Here is a 16,127-nt window from a genome sequence, read left to right as displayed (position 1 = left end):
CTCCTATCAGATTCCTAATGAGAGCAAATAAGAAAGAGCAAATGACAAAACATTGGGAAATCTGTATCTTGTGTAGATATGGCACATATATAGATGTAGATGTTTGCTTATATAGGCACCTGTCACATACCAGTTCACAAGTGTGTTTGATATGGCTATGTGTGTGTTTTTGTAGCTTTCTTGTTCATATTCAAACATAATGCAAATATAGATAGCATTACCATCTATATGAGATATAGAAATGTCAAAACCCTCTTTTGCATCTTCTGCAGATGTTGAAAACCATGTGTGTATATTTTGTTCAGGGTGTGTGTGTGTGTGTGTGTGTGTGTGTGTGTGTTCTTTTAACAAGAAGTCTGGTTTAAAAAAAGAACCAATTCCTTCCTTATTTTTATGTACTGTTCTTGTTTCCTGGGAGTCTGCAGCTATGCTAAATTATTTGAAGATGAACATCAGCACATCTTCAGAACACTTCTGCCCTCTCTTTTTGCTCACCACTTAAAGCTGCGAGGAAACAGTCTGTCATTTTCTGTACGTAGCTAACTCGGCAAAACTTTTGAGGATAAGCAGCATCTCCCAGTGTGGTTGTGTATATAACAGGAGAATATTAGCTGAAGCACTTCGTAAATGATAGAGCATTAAACATATGTAAGGCACTGTGGCCATTAGCATTACTTTAAGCCAGCCATGTCATTAAGGGAAAGAATGGAAATTAATATCTATTAAGGACCTAGTTATAGCAGAATGTCAGGAACTTTACTAGAAGTTTTCCATATGTTGTCTTATTGAATAGCATTCATAGAGAATACTGCAGGAACTCTTTTCTCTTTTAATGTTTATTTATTTTTGAGAGAGAGAGCGCGCACACGGGCCTGTGTAGGTGGGGAGGGCCAGAGAGAGGAAGACAGAGGATCTGAAGCAGGGGTTGCACTGTAATTAGGGGCTCGAACTCAGGAACAGAACAACCATGAGACCGTGACCTGAGCTGAAGTCAGAAGCTTAACTGACTGAGCCACCCAGGTGCCACACTACTGGAACTCTTAAAGGTGCCAAATAAAGAGTTTGTAGTGGATACAAACGTAGTTCCATAGAAAAGATGTGACATCATAAATCTTTATTTGAAAATGAATCATAGTGCCAGTTTATAACATTTCCCTCTAAAAAGCATTGGTTTGCTTTACTAGGCAATGAGTAGTTTATTATGGAGCTGTCAGAACTTGGCAAGGCTATAGATTCTGTATTGCATACAAAATCTTAGTATCTTTGCTGTGATATAGAGTGTCATTTTTATAAACTGGTAGTAACATGAACTCTGCTTCCTTTATAACCATTGTTAGTTCGTTACAGTATCCTAACTCTGCACACAGTTTTTACTGACCTTTATATCTTTTAAACTGCCCCTGAAGCCCACTGTCTTGGCATCCAGTAATCTTTGGACTTGCAAGGATCTGAGTTGATATGTTTTGCATTCTATGATCATGGTTCCTACCCCCAAATAAAATACAGAATTATATGTGTGTATCTCAGTGAGCTGCATTGAAGGATCTCATAAGAAATATGATGACAGGAGAGAATTTAAAAAAAAAAAAAAAAAGCATCCACCAAAATCTTCTCCAGGATTTTGAAGTTAAAAGACATTCGCATGGAGTCAGAGAAAGTCAGGCTCTTGAGGCTGCCGTTTGCTGCCATAGAGCTAACAGGGAATGTGGATTAAGAGGGCACAAGGAGAGAATTATTATGACTTCTATCCATTCATTCAATTACTAAGTGTTCAGCACCATGATGGATGTTGTGGTGGACTCTCTCCTGTACTAACTGGGAAAAAAAAAACACAGAAAGAAATAACAATAATAGCATAATATTAATATAAGGTATACTGTATCATGATGCAGTTGGAGGTTCCAAGGGAAAAATGAAACTTACGTTTGAACAGTGAGCTCACAGCATTTAAATACCTGTAAAGGTACAAAACACCAGCTAGGTCAGTACCTAGCTTATCAAATGTACTGCCTGTCAGTGCTATTAAGACTAAATAATAGAGATTTGTTAAAGGTGGTCATGCCATTGATTTACCTTATGATAAGAAACTGTACAGAAGTTAGATACGGAGTTATTTTATGTCATTTCATGGTAGACTTGTAGGGTCAACTTAGTAACATATTATGCAGAGCATGCTGGCACTGTTTCCAAAATATTCAATGAGCCAAGAGCAAGTCCACAGTCACAAGGTGGGTACAGTTTCCTGTGTGCAGAAACGGAAACTTCTGAATCTCCCACGCTGCCACCAGGGGTCAGGCACCGGGTGGGAGGAGAGGGCACTCTCCCAGACAGGAAGTGTTGTATTACCCAGGGCAGCACCAGAACCACAATCCCTGTCCTCTCTTCCTGAAAGCAGCATATTGCTGGCTGAGTAGATTTGAAGGGAGGACCTCAGAAATGTTCTGCCCTCGCAAAGGTATGTGTAAGCGCTCTCAGCTTTAAAGAAGTCATTTTGGAAAGTCAGATAAGGCTGGCTTTGTGTTGTATTTTCAAAATCCAGATAAGCTATCTAGAAATCTTGGTTACTGCCTCTCAAAAGGGAATGTTTGGTAGGGGAGGTCCAGAGAGGGTAAACTATGCTGAAATACTAAATCTAAATATAGAATCTAAAAGACTTTCGGTGCATGTACATTATTTGTCCCTGATTTACTATAGGTACTGCTGCTAACTACAATTCTATCAGGAGTTGCTCCCACATATAGATTCAGACATAGTGATTTAGAGTTTGTTTTCATGTACAATGGCCACTTATAACAAGTCATCAGTGACTTCTTTTCATGCATTCACTGGAGGTCATTTATCAATAAGGTTTCCGTATTGTCTTACCTTGCCCCTAACTGAAAAATTGTGCACAGCTCAGGTAATAACAGTGATCAAGTCACATGCTTATATTTTATCACCACTGCTCTGGGTTTCAAAAACTGGTAATACATTTCATTAGGCTGTCCTCACCATCTGCTTAACACTTGGCTTAAATGCATTTGTTTTCCTTCAGCATTTTATTCCTTTAAGTTCTCTGGGCTCCAGAGAAATGAGGAGAGAAATAGGAGGTTTTTGTATTTTTTTTATTAAGTTTTGGTCAAACAAGTCAAAATAACATTATTATTGATGGATCGGCCTGTACTTTTAAATGGAAGGAATAAAGCTATAAAAAGATCTGATGCATGTAAGTAACCTCTTTGATTTTTAATGGCATGCAGCTGATGGAATTCATTATTGACTTTTAAAAATGAAATTGCTCTGCATTATTATTTATTTATAATTTTGCCTTTCTAAAGAAGTAATTACCATTACTAGGTTAGTTTTTCCTCAATCACAGCAACTATGTGACAACATCAGAATGTGTAATATTACCACTTAGTCATGAGGCTTAATGATGTTGAGGATATTATCTCTTTCAAATTAGTAATAAATTCATGAGCATAATGCACAGCTAAAAGGTTGAGGATCTTTTCTTTTTATTTGAGTAATTTCAAAAGTAATTATTTCACATTATAGGGCAATTTATGTATACAATTCTCATTACAGAAACAGAAATGTTTTTAATTAGAAACAATCTAATTTCATTTTTCCAGTTCAGCACACAGATTTTGGGATGGTAATCATGATATATGCAAAATGCCCAAGTAAAATATTTAGATGATTAGTTTCAGCTCAGACAACTTTTTAATTTTAATCACAAATTCTAAAGCTTTTAAGTCATCAAGGAAGTTGATCACCAGTCATAACAAGATTTAATTTCCAAGCATTGCCCAACATTTAATCATTACATTTAGTTCAAATTTGAGAAATAACTAGTTCAAATCTGAGAAATTGTCTAGTTTTCAGTCTTCATGATTTAAAAAATGTGCAAGGATGGAAAAATCTTCAGTATTAGACGTGAAGCCAGAGATGATTGAACAACGTATGAAACCCTTTTTGAAAGCTGATGTTTTCAAGTATCATTTCATACGTAGGACAGCAGTTATTGCTTATATAATCAGGGGAGCTGGTACAGACAGGATTCAGACCACCATTGAGTTTCAGTGAAGCTCCTGGTTAAATAAGATTGATCCCTCCTCCATTCTTCTACGTCTCCTCCAGGCCATCCTCGCCTCCCTTAGTTGCTTCCTCCTATCCTCCTCTTCCTCCTCCTCCCTTCTTTACCTTGTACCCTCTTGATGCTTGCACACTCGGACATCTTTTTGCACAAATGGATCTGTTTTTTTTAGCAGTGGTCAACACTGTGAAACTGAAGGATAGTAATTAATATTTCATACACAGCACTTAAGCTTCTTCACCTAGATTATGCATTTTGCTTCATTGTACCCATCCATAGGCACTTAATAAATGCTTATTGATTGTCTAGTAAGGTTGTGTTATGACTTATTTACAGAAATTTCATACCTTCTGCAGTCACCAATATCTAAGATCTGCCTTCCCTCCATCGCCTGCCCCCCCATTTTAGCTTTTTAAAATTGATCGATGGTGTATCATGGTTTAATTGGCATGGTTTAATTAATTTTTCAATCTTGGTGGTACATCTGATAAGGCATGCTGTTCTAGACATGAAATATGGCAGTGAAAATATAGACAAATCTAGTACTTGCATAATATGATAAAGGCTGTGCATTTCACATTCAAACAGCTTAAGAGTATTCTTTTTTTGTTATGTGGCTGGCTTATCCATTGCCAGTTTTGGTCTCTCCTCACCACCTTCCTTTCCCCTGATTCCCTTATCCTGTGGTTCTACCTGTTCTTGAGTCTCTGGAAAATACTCAAAGAATTTTATTAGTACATTAACTACCAAAATTTAACTGACATGAAATGGAAAGAGTACAAGGTTTTAAAACTAAAGACATAGGTTCAAGTTATGGTTCTGTTCCTTAAAACTCTGAGTACTTAGTGATCCAGTAACTATTCTTAGAGCTTCAAATTATAGATCTAGGGGCACCTGGGTGGCTCAGTTGGTTAGGGATCTGACTCTTGGTTTTGTCTCAGGTCATGATCTCATGGTTCGTCAGATCGAGCCCCATGTTGGGTTCTGTGCTGACAACACAGAGCCTGCCTGGAATTCTCTCTCTTTCTTTCTGCCCTTCCCTACTCGTGGTCTCTGTCTCAAAATACATACATACATACATACATACATAAAGTTATACATCTAAAGAACAGAAATAATATGAATAACTTGAATAATTTCTTCATCATAGAATTGTGAAGACAATTTGTAAAAAAAAAATTGAGCCAGTTAAACTATTGAATATGAAATGTATAAGACAGTACCTTATAAACCATGAAATACTATTTGCTTATAAATTCTAAGCATCAACATTAAAAAAAAAATTAGACAAGCCTATGTGTAAGTGGAAATTGGGAGGAGGAAGGAAGAAGAAATGAAAGAATTTTCCCCAAACTAAAGAGAATGAATTCTGCATTTTAATTATCATTGGAAATAATGATAGGACCCATTAACTCACTGTCTGAATGACAAGGAGCACTGTGAGATCTCTCCCCAGAGAACTTCCAGCAGAGTCCTAGTTATTTTTGAATCCCCCTGCTGAATGCTTGCCAGTCTCTGAGAGCTTGTATCCTTTATTGAATTAGCAGAACCGCAGCCCACAGCACCTCCGTGGCATTAAAAATAAAAGAGGTTACTTAGATTCCCAAATTCCTTTCCTATCTTTGTTCCTTCCACTTAAGAGACAAATCGATCTGTAAATTACAGTAAGGCTTTTTGGCTTTAGAAAATGTAAGTATGTTTAACAGTGAGTTTGGGAATCCTTGTATGACAAAGAATTTTGTCTAACTCCCCTGACTTTTGGAGGAAGACATGGTGAAGGGGAGTGGGGTGGGTGGGTTGCCAGCAATTAGTATCTTTCTGCGTTTGTTTGCATTAATTTCTTGGTCTGGTCAAAGCAACCAAACCCTAGTTTGTTGTCTATTTGTTCGTCCCCAGTGTTATTTACTTACCAGGCCCTGCTATACATAAAGACTTAAACTAAAATGGAATTTTCACATGAACATACGTTTTAATAGAGCTTTACCTTACATAGAAACAGAATTCTAGGTAGGTATAAGCTAACGCACACTGGAAAAAACACTACGAATTGCGATAGTAATTGTGGAAAGGGTCCCACTCTCTGGTTCTAGATATTCAGGAAGGGGAACTGATACAATATCAGTTGAACCAGATAAGGTGAGTCACATAGTTATTGCCATAGCCAGGACCCTTTTTCTGCCATAAAACAGACTTCAAATATTTTCAATTTGAAATTTCATCTATAGTTCACCAATGAGAAATGCACTGCATAGAAGGACACAGGTACCATCACATAGAAACCAAAAGTGCTTTATTTTCTTTTAAACTGTTTAGAATTTCAGAATTCTCTCATACTTTTATTTTATTGGCTTTCACAGTTTCAGGAACATAATAGTAAAAAAAATAAATGTCACTGCTGTTTCTTCAAAACACAGGGAACTTCAATGTACTTAAAGCAGTACTGCTTAATGTAAATTCCATTGCAATAGTGAGTGTGAAACAGAGACTGTTTTTTAAAAGGTAGTGTGTGTGTTTGTGTGTGTGTGTATGTGTTGTTTATGAGGATAGGGATACTTTCAAAAGTCCAGAGTAAAGAAAGAGGTGCTGTATTAAAGGCACTTGTAGGTGTGAAAAGGAGAATTCAAGGAGTCAGAATTTGGTTAGTACTTGAAAATCTTGTTTCCTTTCCTGTCCCTGCCAATGGAGAGTCTTTCAATTTCTCCTTTCAATCACTTGATTTCCAGAGACCATAAATTGTAACTCTAACATGAACAATTGCCATTTAATAAAATACAGGGATTTTTTAAAATTTTCCTGTCTCAATTTATTAGTAATAACAGCAAACATGAACAGAAGAGTTACTTGGTGTTAGGTACTATACTAAGTGCTTTACATATATTAACTACTTAATATGTTAATACATTTAGACATGATGGTAAAAATCGTACATTAAGCATTTCAGTTCATAAGCACCATTTTTCTAGATGTGCAGTCCAAGAAATATTGGTGTAATTCTAGACTCTTCTTTTTCCTCTCCCACTTTGCATCTTTCCTCCTGGGTCCAGATTCCATCATCTTATGACAACAACTGCAGTGTAACTAGTATTGCTCCCTGATTGGCCTCCTTCTTGCTGCCTTTGCTCTCCTCTGCAAAATTCCCCAACTCCCACCCCACTCCTGCCGCCCCACCCCCAACCAGTCAGCTTTCAGTGAGACAGCTGGAGAAATATGCGACAACATGAATCTCCTTCTGTCACTCCTCCTGTCCCTAACTCCTGCAAGGCTCCCGTTCTCTTCAGAAGCTGAAGTTGTCATGACAGCACACAGGGCCTGACCTGATCACCCGCCTGCATGGGCACAAGTGTGTGCCACACACACACATACCTGTTGCCTATAATTTCCTCCTTGTTCACTCCACTTCAACTACACTGGCCTTCTTGCTGCCCGTTGAACCCACCAGGCATGCTTCTTTCTTAAGGTTTTTGCAATTTACTGTTCTTTCTGCGTCGGAGGCCTCCCCATCGAGACTGATGCTGCCACTACGGTCACTTTCATTAATCTGTATTCAGAAGTTGACTTTCAGTGTGACCTTCCCTGGCTGCCCTATCTAAAATTCCAAATCTCATCTGTTCCTCAACAGTTCATATTCCTCTTCTCTGCTTTTCTTTTTCTCTTTAGCACTTATCTCTAACACATATATGTGTATTTATGTTTATCTTGCTAATTGGAATGCAAACTCTGCGAAGAAGAAGCTTTTTTTTTCATATTTGATCACTCATATCAAGAACAGAGCCTGGTATATAATATGTCCTAAATAAATATTTGTTGAATATGTCCTCAGATCAACCCTGTGCATTAGATAGAATTATTAGCCCCATTTTACAAATGAGAAAGTTAAGGCACAGAAAGATGAAGAATTTGCCTAAGGTCAAACAAGCTTATTAGCGAGTGTCAGAGCCAGAATTCAAACCCAAGGCCCTGCTCTAGAGTCTGTGTTCAAACCACTCAGATGACTGAGTAAATTAATTGGAAAATTGAACTATATGTAGATTCATCTATTCACTGGGATTTTCTTCAATATACTTTCCTTCCAGTTAAATGGAAAATTAATAGTTGTCTTTCTTAAACAGCACAGTCACACATAGCAAAGCCTCTTTACTCCATCACTTTTGGAATCTTTTTTTCTAAAAAGAAAGTATGAGTTTTTAACATAGAAAAATATGAAAACAAATGACCCAACCCCATCTCTGTTGGCTGTCAAACAGCAATAATAAAGTAACATATGGGAAATGGTTTTTTAAAAAGTTAACAAAATGGAGAAGTATAAAATGGAAACCTTTATTGAACACCTGCTATGCTGTGTAACAAATAAACGCTGGGACTATATATTTGGTAGTACAAGTAGAATCTAATGAGAGAGACAGACACATACACAGTTATAATCATGCACTTCTTGGGACACCTGGGTGGCCCAGTTGGTTAAGCATCTGACATCTTCTCAGGTCATAATCTCACAGTTCAGTTCGTGGGTTCGAGCCCCATATCAGGCTCTGTGCTGACAGCTCAGAGCCCAGAACCCGCTTGCCCCATATCAGGCTCTGTGCTGACAGCTCAGAGCCCAGAACCCGCTTTGGGTTCTGTCCCCTTCTCTCTGCCCCTCCCTGCTTGCATTCTGTGTCTATCTCTCTCAAAAATAAACATTAAAAAAATTTTTTTTATATCATACACTTCTTTAAGTGCCACAGTAGGGTTATATATAATTTTGAGTAGGAATTTAGAAGAAGAAACACCAAACAGAGATCTGCTGAAAGCTGAAAGCAGGGCTTTACGGAGTGAGCTGTGGAACAGGTAGATGAAACAGTGAGTGGAGGGGAATTAAGTGTCTCAAAGCTGAAGATGGGGGTACATGGCTGGCTCAGTAAGTAGAACATGAAGTTCTTGATCTTGGGGTCATGAGTTCGAGCCCAACATTCAGCACAGAGCTTACTTAAAAAAAATAAGAAGATACATTTTTTTGAAAGAAGATGTTGGGGAATGCCAATAAGTAGGTGTGCCATATCACAGTTTTGCCTTAGCGGATGAGACTAAGAGCAAATATTTTAAAATAACATTTCATATGCTATAGAATAGAAATTATAGGCAAATGAGTTATCTGAACAATAAGTATGTACATTTTGAATTTAATTCGTAGAAGAATATCTTTACTTATCCAAATGCATCGTGTAGAAAATTGTCAATTTCATCTTTTCAGGCTACTTCAATCTCATTTTTCATAGGATTCAGGTTGCAGGGTACTGACAAAAAAGAACAAGAAATTCTACTCTCCAAACTGTTACTCGCTTAATATGTTAGGCCAGTTCCAACTTCTTATATGTAAGGGCAAAGCAAAAAAAAAAAAAAATTATCCTGAGTCTATTTCTGTTCAGTGTTTTTTGTCCTTGTATGTTTTCTTCCCCACCTTGTTCATCTGGAAAGTCAAGTTTCCAACAGATCATCTCTCTGATTTGACAAGGTCACGGTGAACTTCCTGTCATCCAGAATGTTAGCAGTTTGATCTTGCTTAGTGACAGACTGCTTGGTCAGTCAGGTCCTCCTTCCAAAAAAAGGGCACAGTGCTCTTACATAGCAGTGACTTTATCCATAAACAACTAAAAAAATAAATAAGAGATTTAGGTGATAAATGTTAAAAAGAAAATAAAGGTCATGTGAAATTGGAGTGGGGCAGGGCTGTGGCACAGTGGCCTTTGATATTGATGGGGGGCATGGATGAGAAGGTATCATTAGAGCTGAAATCCAAATGATGAGAAGCCATACACGTATCCAAGAGTAGCTAACCATGTAGAGAGGGGATAATAAGTGCAAAAATTAGGGGATGAAAATGAATTTGGTTCAAGGAACAACAACAAACAGCAACAAAATACCAGAATGCCTGGAGAGAGTGGCATACTGACAAAATGAGGTCTCAGAGTTAACCAGTGACTTGATGTCCCCTCATAATTAAGCTTCATTTCTGACTATGAGCACTGGAAATGTTATTCTTCTTTACCTGTATCTCAATTATAAATCTGCTATTTCTAATAGAGGATTATTGAATTTGCTCTGCCCTGCATGATTTGTAATGACTTTTAACATACATTCTAATTTTACATGAAGTTCCCCAATAGCCCCATGAAGTAAGTAGGACTAACATTGTTTCCGTTTTATAGGTAAGGAAAAGATGGTAGGTAAATGTCCCACAATGTGCTTAGATAGGCCTGCAGCGTCCCCTCTCTGCTCCCCTTACTCATCCTGATTTCCATGCTTCATCAAGATTATCAAAATGTCAAAACTGTCTTTTAGCCCAGACTTGAAATGAATCTGGGGCTTCAGGATAACTAAGGGCTCATCCTTGCTGAAAAAAGAAAAACAAAAAGAGTTGGTATAATGAATAAATTAGCACTAACAGCACACGAGTTATAGCAAGGATCTACACACTCACTTTTTAGCCACATCACTGATTCTGTTCGTGGCTGGTTGATGCATCATGTGATGTTCCCTGTCAGATTTGAGTTTTAAGCGATTCATTCTGGAGCATGGATTTGAAGAAAATAGGACAGGTTACTCCAGTGAGACATGGTGACAACCTGAACTGTGTTAATCACAGTTTAGGTCTCCTAACCTCAACCACCTTAGTCACCAAGGGGATTCTGCACTATGTCATCAATAATGTTTCCCTATCGGAGCCTTCTTGCACTGCTGGTGGGAATGCAAACTGGTGGGGCTGCCCTGGGAAACAATGTGGAGGCTCCTCAAAAAACCAAAAATAGATCTACCCTATGACCCAGCAATTGCACTACTAGGAATTTATCCAAAGAACACAGGAGTGCTGATTTGAAGGGGTACATGCACCCCAATGTTTATAGTAGCACTATCAACAATAGCCAAAATATGGAAAAAGCCCAAATGTCCGTTAACTGATGAACGGATTAAGAAGATGTGGTGTGTGTGTATATATGTCCACAATGAAATATACTCGGCAACAAAAATGTAATGAAATCTTGCCGTTTGCAACAATGTGGATGGAACTGGAGGGTATTATGCTAAGCAATATAAGTCAGTCAAAGACAGATATCATATGATTTCACTTGTATGTGGAATTTGAGGAACTTAATAGATAATCATAGGGGAAGGGAAGGAAAAAGTAAAAAACAGAGAAGGAGGCAAACCATAAGAAACTCTTAAATACAGACGCAAACTGAGGGTTGATGGAGATGGGCTAAAGGGGTGATGGGCGTTAAGGAAGGCACTTGTTGGGATGAGCGCTGAGTGTTATGTGCAGGTGATGAATCACTGTATTCTACACCTGAAGCCAAAAACTACACTGTATATAATCTAACTTGAGAATAAAAAAAAAAAAAATTCCCTATCTTACTGAAATGGTGTCACATGTGACACATAATTTTTTTTTAAACTGAACTATATTCTTCTATTTTTCATATGCTTACTTTATCATAAAAGGATATTAGATTATTTATAAGTTATTATAGGAATTAGTTATACTTAATGCATACCTTTTTCTTTTCTATGTGCTTGAAATTTGCTCTTTTAAGTTCATATCTTTTCAAGTACTGATCTATCTATAATTTTCAGGGTTAAAAAATTCTTTTGTATAATGAAATACTATCTTGGTCTGTTCAAGGTTTTATTTGTGTGTGTGTGTGTGTGTGTGTGTGTGTGTGTGTGTGTGTGTGTTTTCTTACAAGAAAAAAAATTGAATTGAAAACTCAATCTAGGGGCGCCTGGGTGGCGCAGTCGGTTAAGCGTCCGACTTCAGCCAGGTCACGATCTCGCGATCCATGAGTTCGAGCCCCGCGTCGGGCTCTGGGCTGATGGCTCAGAGCCTGGAGCCTGTTTCTGATTCTGTGTCTCCCTCTCTCTCTGCCCCTCCCCCGTTCATGCTCTGTCTCTCTCTGTCCCAAAAATAAATAAACGTTGAAAAAAAAAATTTAAAAAAAAAAAAAAAAAGAAAACTCAATCTAGGGGCACCCAGGTGGCTCAGTCAGTTCAGTGTCTGACTTCAGCTCAGGTCATCATCTCACAGTTCGTGAGTTCAAGCCCCGCGTCAGGCTCTGTGCTGACAGACAGCTCAGAGCTTGGAGCCTGCTTCAGATTCTATGTTTCCCTCTCTCTCTGCCCCTCCCTACTCACACTCTGTCTCTGTCTCTGTCTCTGTCTCTCAAAAATAAGTCAACATTAAAAAAAAAAGAAAAAGAAAAATCAACCTAGACAAGCGAGAAATATCTCAGGGTTGAAACTATCAAGCTCACTTAGAAGCTCACTTATTAGAAGCAAGTCAGGGTTATGCAGTTAAACACAAATTCTGTTATTTAATTCTAAAAATGAAATTATTAAGTAGAGGTATGATATTTGCTGTCTCAGCCTGTTCACTAAAAAGACCTTTTTACCTTTTGTAATTTTTGATGGTTAGATTGAGGTGTTTATGGAAATCAGTTTTTAAAAACTAGTCTTTCCTGCTTTTTTGCCTGTGGTGTTTATACAAATGTCATTCTCTGTAGGACATGGCTATGGTTGAAGTTTGGTGGCTTTTCCCTTTTAATTCAGTCTTTTTTCATATTTTTAAATTCATTTGCTAACTTTTGCTTATTTTTTCCTGTGGTTTACACTTACTCTGTCTGGATGATTAATCGTGGTTGTAATTTTTTTTTTTACTTTAAAAGTATCTAATTTTCTTGCTTTTTTCTTAAACTCATTCACATTTATTAAACGTGTGATCGTATTTAGGAATGTCTTTTTTTCCTCCACTTTTTCTTCCAAGTCTCAAAGCTCATTTCCTGATTTAACATTTGTAGATTCTTGTAATAATCAAAAAACAACCACTACCACCAAGTCTTAAACTTGAGGAAAAGATCTCATGGTTATTATTCACTCGTGTTGTGATAACTTTTCTCAGTTTCAGACACATTAAATAAATTTAATACTGTATATTTTTAAAAGTTATTTAGAACATTTACAGTTCTCATTTTCATCGTATAAATATTTCAAACCAGTTTTAAAATTTATATGATTAACATTTTAAATGCAACATGATAATGTGTTCAATAACTTTTTAATTTTTTTTTAGAAATCTTTATTTATTTTGAGAGGCAGACAGAGACTGAGAAAGCACATGTGTGCCCATGTGTGATCGGGGGAGGGGCAGAGAGAGCAGAAGAAAGAGAATCAAAGAAGGCTCTACAGTGTGACCCACAGAGCCTGACATGGGGCTCAATTTCACGAACAGAGAGACCATGACCTGAGCCAAAATCAAGAGTCAGGTGCTTACTGGACTGAGCCACCCAAGTGCCCCAGTTTAACAATAATTAAATTTTTTTCATTGTTTATTTTTGAGAGACAGAGCATGAGCTGGGGAGAGCCAGAGAGAGAGGGAAATACAGAATCCAAAGTAGGCTCCAGGCTCTGAGCTGTCAGCACTCAGCCTGACACGGGGCTTGAACCCACAAACTGTGAGATCATGACCTGAGCCACAGTTAGACACTCAACCAACTGAGCCAGGTGCCCCATAAGTAATAATTTTAAAGGGCTAACACACATTTTGTTTTTATCACTTTAAAACTGCAAATCCTGAAAAAACATAAAATGCTGAAACCCTTTTTCTTCTTTATGTCTGGACTCTTTTCTATCTCCAGATAGTTCTCTGTCATGTCGTTACCACACGTACCTCAAAGTACATGACCCTGTTATGCAAACAACTGAAATCAAGGCAACTCTGATAAAGCATGTCTTATTAAGCAAAATTGCATCAGAGCACATGCAGAAAGGGAAGAATTTGGGATACAAAACATGGTATTTCAAAAGAAAACTTGGTTTCACATCCATTTCTTAAGATATATATTATGATGCTGGGACACAAGCAAGAGAGCAGTCCTGATTTATCTGGCTTCTGGCATTCTGACAGAGTTGCCTTCAACATGTTTTTAAATTCCATTAAATTCCTTGCTCTTTTGAAATATACTTTTTACTATTGAGAATCTCTAGCAAAAATAGGGGATAGAGATTACTTTTTTACAGTGGAAACATTAAATGCTGGGATAAAGAAAATTGGCTTTTTGAAGCAGAAATAGATGAAACACTAGGTGGTAAACCTATGTTTGTGTTTTACATCAACGCTACTATCGTGTAATATATTACTCTTGAATTAATGTATAGATGAATGATGATGACGTCATCTACAAATAAAGATGACAAAAATGGTAAGAAATCAAACTCCAGTTCTTTAACTTTTTTTAATGTTTATTTATTTTTGAGACAGAGAGAGACCGAGCATGAACGGGGAGGGTCAGAGAGAGAGGGAAACACAGAATCTGAAGCAGGCTCTAGGCTCCAAGCTGTCAGCACAGAGCTGGACGTGGGGCTCGAACTCACGGACCGTGAGATCATGACCCGAGCCAAAGTCAGAAGCTCAACCGACTGAGCCACCCAGGTGCCCCTCAAACTCCAGTTCTTTTAGAGAATATGCTTCTACTTCTCCCCTAAGGCCAAGAAACAATCATACTGATTATTTAGTTCTTCCAGTTCTAGAAGGGAGCTTACTTGCTGCCTTTCATTGATGATCAAAAACTCATGCCACTTAGTAACAAAGAAAATGAATCTGAAAAGACCACCAGTCACTGGTACAATTCTTAGCTTGAAAGAATTAGCATATAGGCAAGCCCTAAAGCTTTTGCCATTATAGGATACGGGAAGAGGTAGAGGTTAAGTCACAAGGGATATGCCAGCCATCCCTTCTGAAGGTCTATAGTGCTGCATTTAGGATTTCCCATGCTACTATTTTTTTTTAATGTTTACTTATTTTTGAGAGAGAGACAGAGCGTGAGTAGGGGAGAGGCAGAGAGAGAGGGAGACACAGAATCTGAAGCAGGCTCAGGCTCTGAGCCATCAGCACAGAGCCCAACGTGGGGCTCGAACTCACAAACTTTGAGATCGTGACCTGAGCCAAAGTTGGACACTTAACCGACTGAGCCACCCAGGCACCCCTCCCATAGTACTATCACTCAGGGTGATTTACTACAAGCAATTTTTAACTGGACTTCTAGCCTGTCTTCTTTCTCCCTGCCCTTCCAACCCATTATCCATACCATCATCTTGATGATCTTTCTAAAACATAGAACTCATTGGTTCTCTCTTAAAACCCTCAAAAGATTTACCATCGCCTACTACATATATTCCAGCCTCCTTATTGTGGCACACATACTGTTCATGGTTTGGAAGCTATCTTTCTAGCATCTCTTGTGTTCTGTGTCCTACTATCCATTGGATTCTTGCAAGAGTTCAATGAGAAAATATATAATAGAGCATTTAATAATAACTAGTATTTACTGAACGCTTACCGTCTTACCAGGTTTCAAGGACTGGGCTGGGTACTTATGTGTATTCTTTCATTTAATCTTCATATAACCCCATGAGGTGGAGATGCTTGTATAATCTCCATTCTCTAAACAAAGAAACAGATTTTGAGAGGTCACACAACTTGCCCAAGGTCACACCTGTAGACAGAAATGGACTTGTAATTTTATCTGTCCAAGTCCAAAACCAGTGCTTTTATAGACTTCACTGCTGCCTGGCACATTGCCAGGTATACAGTTCGGTTTGATAAAATATTCATTTTCCAAAACCCATTACTATAAAACTGACGGTATCTGGAAAATGATCTTCCTTTTCTTGCTTCCACCGCCCACCAAGGCTAACCGATAAACCACATCTTTAACTTTTTCTGGATGCCCTAGACACTTCTATGCAGTCCCCCTTCACCTTCACACTCCCCATAGTGCAGCGCAATGACTTCTTGAAATGTCCAACCCCTCTGATCAGTTGGCGGTTCCTTGGGTACAGGCACCATATCTTCATTGCCTTTGTATTCTCAGAGCAGAGCAGAGCATGCGGCACCCAACAAATGCTGAGCGGATGAAGTGATGCAAGCTCTGAACAGAATTTCAAAATATGTGGGGCTTTGCTCTTTCTCAGAAGTGAAGTATCCCTACTTCTACTCAAGGTGTAACTGCACTAACCCTTC

The 16,127-nt window shown here is 38.2% G+C and overlaps 1 protein-coding gene and 1 long non-coding RNA gene across 5 annotated transcripts in view; one reads left to right on the top strand and one right to left on the bottom strand.

Moving 5' to 3' along the window:
- OXR1 (oxidation resistance 1) overlaps positions 1 to 16,127 on the top strand; it is a 364,732-nt gene that overhangs the window by 241,399 nt on the left and 107,206 nt on the right. Inside the window, exon 1 of one of the 4 annotated variants that reach the window (XM_030304535.1) lies at positions 2,422 to 2,455. The exons of the other annotated variants lie outside the window; for them this stretch is intronic. Coding sequence (XP_030160395.1) covers positions 2,437 to 2,455 — 19 coding nt within the window. The 5' untranslated portion in view covers positions 2,422 to 2,436. Of the gene's footprint in view, positions 1 to 2,421; positions 2,456 to 16,127 lie in introns of those variants that run through there. 4 annotated transcript variants of the gene reach the window in all.
- LOC115506530 lies at positions 1,923 to 15,954 on the bottom strand. The gene is made up of 3 exons (XR_004343185.1): positions 15,866 to 15,954; positions 15,445 to 15,548; positions 1,923 to 1,955 (listed from the first exon to the last, which is right to left on the bottom strand). It is a non-coding gene; the product is annotated as an uncharacterized LOC115506530 (long non-coding RNA).

This window comes from Lynx canadensis, chromosome F2, assembly GCF_007474595.2.
Source record: "Lynx canadensis isolate LIC74 chromosome F2, mLynCan4.pri.v2, whole genome shotgun sequence".
Taxonomy (NCBI): domain Eukaryota; kingdom Metazoa; phylum Chordata; class Mammalia; order Carnivora; family Felidae; genus Lynx; species Lynx canadensis.
This window is presented reverse-complemented; position numbering and strand designations above follow the sequence as displayed.